Source organism: Scomber japonicus, chromosome 23 (genome assembly GCF_027409825.1).
Source record: "Scomber japonicus isolate fScoJap1 chromosome 23, fScoJap1.pri, whole genome shotgun sequence".
NCBI classification, from domain to species: domain Eukaryota; kingdom Metazoa; phylum Chordata; class Actinopteri; order Scombriformes; family Scombridae; genus Scomber; species Scomber japonicus.
The window spans coordinates 23,482,385-23,492,384 of NC_070600.1; the positions used below are offsets into that span (position 1 = coordinate 23,482,385).

A 10,000-nucleotide genomic window follows, 5' to 3' on the forward strand; every position below is an offset into this window, starting at 1 on the left:
ACAGTGTGTACAAGTATCACCACACACACACACACACACATACACACACACACACACACACACACACACACACACACACACACACACACACACACAGATTTCCTGAGAGTTCAGAGTAGAAACTAGACTAACAGCAGCTGCACTTTAACACACTGCTGCTTGGTGCTAAATGCTAATAACACAAACACAACAACACAAAGCAGAGGCTGACGTTCAACCCGTTAGTCTCCCTCCCTCCTTCCTTCCTTCTTTCCTCCCTCCTTTCCTTCCTTCTTTCCTTCCTCCCTCCTTTCCTTCCTTTCTTCTTTCCTCCCTCCCTCCTTCCTCCCTCCTTTCCTCCCTCCCTTCTTCCTTCTTTCCTCCCTCCCTCCTTTCCTTCCTTCTTCCTCCCTTCTTTCCTTCCTTCTTCCTCCCTTCCTTCCTTTCTCCCTCCCTCCTTTCTTCTTCCTCCCTTCCTTCCTTTCTCCCTTCCTTACTCCTTTCCTCCCTCCCTCCTCCCTCTCTCTTTCCTCCCTCCCTCCTTTCCTTCCTTCTTCCTCCCTCCCTTCCTTCCTTCCTCCCTTCCTTCCCTCCCTCCTTCCTTCTTTCCTCCCTCCCTCCTTCCTCCTTCCCTTCCTTCCTTGACTCGAGGACAACAGGAGGGTTAATAAATAAGTTGATTCATGGTCAGTTAACCAGAGATTTAATTTCCTTTGAAAGTTTTGAGTTGAACTAAAAAATGCTTTTATTTTGATAGTAAAAAAACAGGAAGTAGTGAAGTTAACGTGCTGTATGTCGTCCTCTGTTGATGTTTGCTGCAACGTTCAGTCAATTAATCGATTAGTTGTCAACTTTATATAACTTATATAAATCTAAATGTTCTGATTCCAGCTTCTTAAATGTGAATATTTCCTGGTTTGTTTCGTCCTCTGACAGTAACCTGAGTATCTTTGAGTGGTTGAATGTTAAAATAAAACATGAGGTCGTCACTTTTTCTTTCAGGGAACAAAACTATCTGACATTTTATAAACTGAGCCGATTAATGGATCGATGGTGAGACTGTCAAAATAAAATAAAAAGGAGTTATTCACATCTTTATAGAGAAACTTACTCCTGTGTGCTTTCTTCTTCTTCCTCCTCCTCTTCCTCTTGCTCTTCCACTTCCTCTTCTTCTTCTTCTTCTTCTTCTTCTCCGCCAGATAAACTCCTGTCAGCAGCAGCACCTGGAGGAGCGAGTGTGTTTCTGGTTTTCTTTTGGTTTTTCTTTTTGTTTGTTCGCCGTACGTCACCTGATGCCACAGCAGACGATCTCTGACTGCAGCTACTGGAGCGGCTGAGAGAGATAGAGAGAGAGAGAGAGAGAGAGAGAGAGAGAGAGAGAGAGAGACAGAGAGACAGAGAGAGAGACAGAGGGAGAGAGAGACAGAGACAGAGAGAGAGAGAGAGAGTTGAAGGAGGGAAGGAAACAAGGAGGGAGGGAGGAAGGAAGGACAGAAGGAAAGAAGAAAGGGGGATGGAGGACGAAAAGAAGGAAGGAAGGAAAGAGAGAGGAAGGAAATAAAGAGAGAAGGAGGGAGGAAGGAAGGAAGGAAGGAAGGAAGGAAGGAAGGAAGGGAGGAAGGAAGGAAAGAAGGGAGGAAAGGAAGGAAAGGAGGGAGGAAAGAAGGAAGGAGGGAGGGAGGGAGAAAGAAGGAAGGAGGGAGGGAGGGAGAAAGAAGGAAGGTAGGAGGGAGAAAGAAGGAAGGAAGGAGGGAGGGAGGGAGAAAGAAGGAAGGTAGGAGGAAGGAAAGAAGGAAGGAAGGAGGGAGGGAGGAAGGAAGAAGGAAGGAAAGGAGTGAGGGAGAAAGGAAGGAAGGGAGAAAGAAGGAAGGAAAGAAAGTGGAAGGAAGGGAGGAAGGAAAAGAGGAAGGAAGGAAAGAAGGACAGGAAAGAAGGAAGGGTGGAGGACAGAAAGAGGAAGGTAGGGGGAGGGGAGGAAAGAAGGAAGGAAGGACAGAAGAAAGGAAGAAAGGGGAGATGATGATGATGATGAAGATGATGATGATGATGCTGCTGCTGTATGTATGTTGGCTCACCTGGCCAGGTCCAGAGCCTCCACACAGGAAGAGGTGCGGCTGCAGGACAGGCTGGGGGTGGGGGGCTGGGTGGGGGAGTCGGTGGTGGTGTCGGTGGGCTCCCACAGAGCGGTGTGTTCAGACAGCAGCTGGCTCAGGTGGTCTCTGGAGAAGTTCGTCCCCCACGCCCGACGACGGTACGCCAACGCCCGCTGCCTCAACTCACTCAACTCCTTCATCTGGTCGGGACCAAAGAAAGAAGATTTACCTTCCTCCCTTCTTTTCTTCCATCTGTACTTCCTCCCTAACTTCCTTATTTCCTTTCTATGTTCCTACCTTACATATTTCCTTTCTTCGTTTCTTCCCTCCTTTCTTCCTTCTGTCCTTCCTTTCTTCCTTCTGTCCTTCCTCCCTCCCTTCCTTTCTTTGTTCCTACCTTCCTTCCATCTGTCCTTCCTTCCTCCCTACCTTCCTTTTTTCCTTTCTTCGTTCCTTCCTTCCTGTCTTCCTTCCATCTGTCCTTCCTTCCTTTCTCCCTACCTTCCTTTTTTCCTTTCTTCGTTCCTTCCTTCCTTATTTCCTTTCTTTGTTCCTACCTTTCTTCGTCTGTCCTTCCTTTCTTCCTCCCTACCTTCCTTTTTTCCTTTCTTCCTGTCTTCCTTCCATCTGTCCTTCCTTCCTTCCATCTGTCCTTCCTTCCTTCCTTCCTTTTAATGGTCCGGCCCACTGGAGATCAAATTGGTCTGTTTGTGGCCCTTGAATGAAAATCAGACACCTCTGATTTAGATTCTCCACAACTGGAATCAACCAGGCGGGGAGTTCTGGTCCTCTGAAATGAGGCCAACCAGGAAGTAACTTAGAACTGCATTCTATCAAAAGGCCACCAGGGGGCGACCGTCTCTATACAAGTCAATGGAGAATTCACCAACTTCTCACTTGATTTCTAACCTCAGTAAACGTTTTCAAAATGTGTTTATGGTCTCAATCGCTAGTTTAAAGCCTTCTTCAATGCAGTATGATGTTCATTTGGGACATTTTGGCCTCCCTGATTTTATATGTGATGATAAAGCAGGGTATGCATTAGGGGGCGTGGCTACGTCCTGATTGACAGGTTGATTGACCAATGTCCTCCAGATCCAGCCCTCGCAACCATAGCAGCCTCCCCGCTCCGCCCATGGCCCCGCCTCATGCCCATATAAGTAGAATCTGAGTTTTTATTTTTCCCAGCATGCACCTGAAATTTTCAAGATGGCGCTGCCTAGATTCGAAACTATTGGCTTCCGAGCAGCAGTCCACAAACCAATGGGTGACGTCACGGATGTTATGTCCATTTCTTTTATACAGTCTATGGATTCAACAGACCCACCCCCCCCCCTCCCACCCTTTATTCAGTGGGTGAGAGACCTAATGAGCCTTTTGCACCTGGAGAAATTTAGATAGAGATAGATAGATAGATAGATGGATGGATAGATAGATACAACGTTTTAATATGAAAGTTTTTTAAAAAAGGTAAAAGTGCAGATTGAAGCAGAGAGAGGTTGAACATGCTTGAAAGGCAGGATGCACGAATACAAGAATGAAAAGTGATAATCTGATGTGTGTGGTTTATTTTCTTCTTTAGTTCTTAACCACAAAAAATAAAGTTTTGTTTTCCTCGCTCTTCATCTCCTCGTTTCAGACCAGACGTGAAGTCGACTACTTGAAAGGGAAACTCCGCTCACTCTCACCTCAGCTCACCTCAGCGTGTGTTTCTATATGTGTAAAACATCACTATGAATCTTTTCTGTGTCTCTAGAGGGAGCTGTGTGAAGACAGAAGTGTCTAAAATAAAATCTAAGCTGCTGAATTTTGCATGAGCTGATAAGTCAGGAGCTGTTTTTACTGTCATGTTTCTAGAGACTAATATTATTTGATTTCCAGCTCAAAAAAAAAAAAGAATTTTCTGCTTTTTTATTCTGGAGAAAACTGTTCATTTATTCTTTTATTCTCTCTTTTGATTGTTCCTTCTTTCCTTCTCTCCTTACTCCTTTCCTTTCCTTCCCTCCTTCTCTCCTTACTTCCTTCCTCTTTTTCTCCCTCCTTACTCCCTTCTTTCTTTTCCTTCTCTCCGTACTTCCATCCTCTTTTCCTCCCGTTCCTTTCCTCCCTTCCTTTCCTCCCTCTCTCCCTTCCTCCCTCCCTCCCTCCCTTCCTACTCCTTTCCTTCCTTCCTTGACCTGAGGACAACAGGAGGGATAATAAACGTATTTGCATCTGCAGCGTTTGGTTTTACATTTAGGGACCAAATATCTCCGTCTGCAGGGGAGGAGCTGAGAGTCATCACTTAAAATAGAAAAAGCAATCCTCTGCAACTGTCTGGAATAAAGGGATGTTCGATCAATAATCAATAATCAATAACGGCTGGGACACACAGCCTGCTTGAGCCGTGTGTGTGTGTGTGTGTGTGTGTGTGTGTATGTATGTGTGTGTATGTATGTGTGTGTGTGTGTGTGTGTGTGTGTGTGTGTGTATGTGTGTGTGTGTATGTGTATGTGTGTTTATGTATGTGTGTGTGTGTGTGTGTGTGTCTGTGTGTATGTGTGTTTATGTATGTGTGTGTATGTGTGTGTGTGTGTATGTGTGTGTATGTATGTGTGTGTATGTGTGTTTATGTGTGTGTGTTTATGTATGTGTGTGTGTGCATGTATGTGTGTGTGTGTGTGTGTGTGTGTATGTGTGTGTGTGTGTATGTGTGTTTATGTATGTGTGTGTGTATGTGTGTTTATGTATGTGTGTGTGTATGTGTGTTTATGTATGTGTGTGTGTGTGTGTATGTGTGTGTGTGTGTTTATGTATGTGTGTGTGTGTTTATGTATGTGTGTGTGTGTATGTGTGTGTGTGTGTGTGTGTGTATGTATGTGTGTGTGTGTGTATGTATGTGTGTGTGTGTGTGTTTGTGTGTGTGTGTATTCAGAGTTTCTCGCTTATGTTTTTTTCCACCTGACACTTGCAGCAAACACACACAGGTAAAATAATCAGCTGATATAAACAGCTGCTGCAGCATCATAACGTTGATCACAGTTTAAATATTAGTCCCTGCCTGTTTGTTTGACCTGCTTCCACTCAGAGATCAGCTGATGTTACTCTCTGTATTTATTACCAGTTTCCTTCCTGACAGTCAGTTTCAAGGTTTATTGTGTGTTTGGCTCGTTTGGGGATTTTTGTCTTTAACTTGGAGCGGTGACAGCGGGAGATTAATTGGAGGATAAAATCAATATAATCAAGTTTAAAAACAAAACATCTTGTTTGAGGAGTATATGAAGCTTACACACACACAGAGAGAAAGCACCTTTCACCCAGGCGGGGAGTTCCTGTCCTCTGAAAAGAAGCCAACACGGAAGTAACTTAGAGCTGCATTCTATCAAAAGGCCACCAGGGGGCGACCGTTTCTATACAAGTCAATGGAGAATTCACCAACTTCTCACTTGATTTCTAACCTCAGTAAACGTTTTCAAAATGTGTTTATGGTCTCAATCGCTAGTTTAAAGCCTTCTTCAATGCAGTATGATGTTCATTTGGGACATTTTGGCCTCCCTGATTTTATATGTGACGATAAAGCAGGGTATGCATTAGGGCGTGGCTACGTTGTGATTGACAGGTTGATTAACCAATGTCCTCGAGATCCAGCCCTCGCAACCAATCGCAGCCTCCATGCTCCGCCGTTGGTCCCGCCCATACGTCTGTCCATGGCTCCGCCTCATGCCCATATAAGTAGAATCTGTGTTTTTATTTTTCCCAGCATGCACCTGCAATTTTCAAGATGGCGCTGCCTAGATTCGATACCATTGGCTTCCGAGCAGCAGTCCACAAACCAATGGGTGACGTCACGGATGTTACGTCCATTTCTTTTATATAGTCTGTGCTTTCACCTCACATATTAATATTTACTATTAGTGATACTTTACTGATATCCTGGTTGGTTTCTGGCTTTGCACCACATGTTGGACTCTGGCTGCAGAACATTTGCTCCCATTTAGCCACAAGAGCATTTGTGAGGCTCAACACAGATGTGGGTGATAAGGTCTCTGGCTTACTGCTGTTTACTGTGGTTTGGTTGCAGACCAGTTAAAGCTTTTTTACACCAAACTGGGAAAAAAACATTTCATATAAAGACATTGGGCCTCATGCACCAACATGTTTTTTGTCCTCCCTCCGTCCTTACTCCTTCGCTTCCTTCCTGCCTTCCTTCCATCCTCCTTTCCTCCCTCCCTCCCTCCTTACTCCTTCCCTTCTATATCGTTTTGTTGCAGACCAGTTAAAGCTTTTTACACCAAACTGGGGAAAAACCATTTCATATGAAGACACTGGGCCTCATGCATATCTCTCTCTCTCTCTCTCTCTCTCTCTCTCTCTCTTCCTCCTTTCCTCCCTCCCTCCTTACCTTCCTTTCTTCCTTTCTTCCTTCCTCTCTCTGTCTCTCTGTCTCTCTCTCTCTCTCTCTCTCTCTCTCTCTCACTTTTTCCGTTTGTATGAATGTTCAAAGTCTGCACAAACTTCTCATAAATTTCAGGTGAACACTCCTGAGCTGTCATCATTAGCATACTCAACGCCTCCTATAAGGCGCCCTGCTCCGCTCTGTCTGTGGGCGAGTTTCATTCACAAAAATGTTCCCAGAGAAACACAAATGAGAACATGAACCTGTCAGAGAGACACTGCACTGTGACAGACGATGCTTTGTAGTTAAGACGCTAAAAACGGACGCCGTGACTAATCTGAGGCGTCATGTGACCGTTACACAGATACTATAGAGGAGAGAATATTACAGCCTGCAGTAGCTGAGAGGAGAGAGGAAGGGAAAGGTGTGACGTCTGTGACGTCATTAAAGTCATTAAATGCCACAGATATTTATTTAAACTTTATTACTGATGTGAAACTTTCTGTTATTGATGGGCATTATAAAAGTTAAGCTTGTGTGTCCCAGAGGTAGATATACTTGAGTGTCATGGTCCACAGAGGAGTTCTTTTGTACTGTGAATCATGCAAAGAGACACTAATGGAGTCCAAACATAAAAATATAGAATTGGAAATGAGCATAATAAATCCCCTTTAATGATTTTAGTGACCTCCTGACCTCTTTTCTCTCTTCGCCTTGAGCTGAAGCGCTGCTGCTTTATTTAAAACAGGCTGTGAAATTGCAAAAAACCTTCTGACTGACTTTGCTTTGCTTTCTCTTTCCTGTAAGACGAGAGTAGTGCGTCCTCATGTTTTGGTTTTGTATGTCAAAAACACTCAAATGTCAAATATCTGCAAACGTAGATGTGTGGAAACATTGCTGGTGTTGCTCTTGATTGACATATTAATGCAGGTGCACGTATCAAACACACCAGGAGGGAAATGCTGACATGCAAATTGCAAAAGGGGAGTTATGAGAAATGATAAAGAGGTTACAGCAGCAAAACTCCCACCCCCCAAAAAACAACAAATGCATCAGAATGAGTTCAAATTTAACCCTCCTGTTGTCCTTGAGTCAAGGAAGGAAGGGAGGGAGGAAGAAGGAAGGAAGGAAAGGAGGGAGGAAGGAGGGAGGAAGGAGTGAAGGAGGAAGGAGGGAGGAAAGGAGAGAGGGAAGAAGAAAGGAGGGAGGAAAGAAAGAGAGAAGGAGGGAATTAAGGAAAGGAGGAAGTAAAGGAAGGAAGGAAAGGAGGGAGGAAGGAAGTAGGGAGGAAGGAAAGGAGGGCGGAAAGAAAGAGTGAAGGAGGGAAGGAAAGAAGAAAGGAGGGAAGAAAGAAGGAGGGAGGGAAGGAAAGAGGGAAGAAGAAAGGAGGGAGGAAAGAAAATTAAGGAAAGGAGGGAAGGAGGAAGTAAAGGAAGGAAGGAAGGAAAGGAGGGAGGAAGGAAGTAGGGAGGAAGGAAAGGAGGGAGGAAAGAAAGAGAGAAGGAAATGAGGGAAGGAGGAAGGAAAGAAGGAAGTAAAGGACGGAGGGAGGAAAGAAAGAGAGAAGGAGGGAAAGAGGAAGGAAGGAAGGAAGGAAGGAAGGAAAAAAGGAACAGTTAAAACGGACGGGGTCAATTTGACCCGGGAGGACGACACGAGGGTTAACAGCAAAAAAGTCAAATTCGACATTATTTGCTTTGCTCAACCTGCAGAGTGTGATTGTGCTCCAGACCCCAGATCAAACCTCAGCCTGCCTCTAAAACCTAAACCTCAACCCCCAGACGAGCAGTAAGCCTGACGCCGCACATCTCTGCTCTCTGACTGTCATCCCGCTGAATGATGACTGAGTCAGTGCAGGTTTGATCGTTTCCTCTGAACAGCCACGATGATGTCACACACACACTCTTCACAGGTCAGGTTCACTGCAGGCCTGGAAACTTAAATCAACCCACTGATTCCCTCCACCTGCAAGCTTAGAAGAGATTCTGCTAAAAGTTAAAAAAAAAATAAGCTGCTAGTATATTTGGCTTTGTCTTTAACTGACTTGTTGCTGCTCTGAGTGTGCAGATGCATCTCAAGAATAAGAACTTACTGGAAGTCGTAAGGTTTTGCACTCAGTTACTGGTTGCATGTGCACGTAGATAAAACTTGTGCAGTCTAATTAAACACCTTGCTTCATGGAGGTAGAGGAGGTGTAAAAATGCTTTGTAGAGGTTTGGTTTCAGAAATGTGTGAGGTGAGGTGGAAACAAATGAAAAGTTATGTTAACCCTTTATAGGACACTCATTGAAAGGAAGGAAGGAAGGAAGGAAGGAAGGAAGGATTGAGGAGGGAAAGGAAGAAAGGACGGAGGAAAGAAGGAAGGAGGGAAGGTAGGGGGGAGGAAAGAAAGAGAGAAGGAGGGAGGGAGGAAGGGAAGAAAGAAGGAAGGAAGGAAGAAGAAAGGGGGATGGAGGAAGGAAAGAACGGAGGAGAGAAGGAGGGAGGGAGGAAGGACAGATGGAAGGAAGGAAAGGAAGGAAGGGAGGATAGAGGAAGGAAAGAAGGAAGGGAGGAGAGAAGGAGGGAGGGAGGAAGGAAAGAAGGAAGGGAGGAGAGAAGGAGGGAGGGAGGAAGAACAGATGGAAGGAAAGAAAGGAAGGAAGGAAGGATGGAGGAAGGAAAGAAGGGAGGGAGGAGAGAAGGAGGGAGGGAGGAAGGACAGATGGAAGGAAGGAAAGAAAGGAAGGAAGGACGGATGAAATAAGGAACGAGTGAGGGAGAAAGGAAAAGAGGAAGGGAAGAAAGAAGGCAGGGAGGAAGGAAAGGAAGGAAGGATATTTTGGGATATTTACAGAAGTTACCAAATATGATTATTTGCCCAATAAAGGGCATATAATATAACTGATAACTATAAATATAAAGTTTTAAAAGTCGTTCTAACTCCAGTGGATGGTGAAGTCTGCACCACGACTATTTGATCAACGATAGAAAGACTGACAGCCAATCAAAATCCTTCCTATAAACCAGCCAGTACGATGAAATTTACAGTAAAACTTCCGACCCCGGTTCGAATTCCACACCAAGCGGTCCTATCCTGCATGTCATTCCCCCCCTCTCTGCCTCCAGTTTCCTGTCTCTCTCTACTAACCTGTACATTAAAGGCAAAACGCCCCAAAAAATATACTTCTACTTATATAATATAAAAACTTAAAAACTTCAAAACCTGCAAATATTATCTTATATTTGGAAAGATTATTTATTTTAATGCAGCTTTGCTCCTTTCTCTGTAAATTAGAGCAGAATGAGACTTTAGAGAGGTTTGTCTCCCTATATATTATATATTGTTCTCTATTATAATGTAAAGTAAGCAGATCTGGTTTTATATAATTACTGATTGTCAGCTCTGAATAAGGATAGATAAACATTTTTCTGTAGAGCTCAATATAATTCAAAAGCAGCACAAACTAACCAACCATCAGGTGGATTCAGCATCTTTCTGGGTCGGCTCTATTAAACCACACTGGACTTTTTTTTTTAAAGTATATTTTTGGGGGCTTTTTTTGCCTTTTAA

General features: G+C 44.2%; 1 protein-coding gene across 1 annotated transcript in view; it reads right to left on the bottom strand.

The window, feature by feature from the left end:
• The window catches only part of mdm1 (Mdm1 nuclear protein), a 32,288-nt gene that overhangs the window by 4,933 nt on the left and 17,355 nt on the right, over positions 1–10,000 (bottom strand). Inside the window, exon 11 of the mRNA XM_053313821.1 lies at positions 2,055–2,263. Coding sequence (XP_053169796.1) covers positions 2,055–2,263 — 209 coding nt within the window. The remainder of the gene's footprint in view (positions 1–2,054; positions 2,264–10,000) is intronic.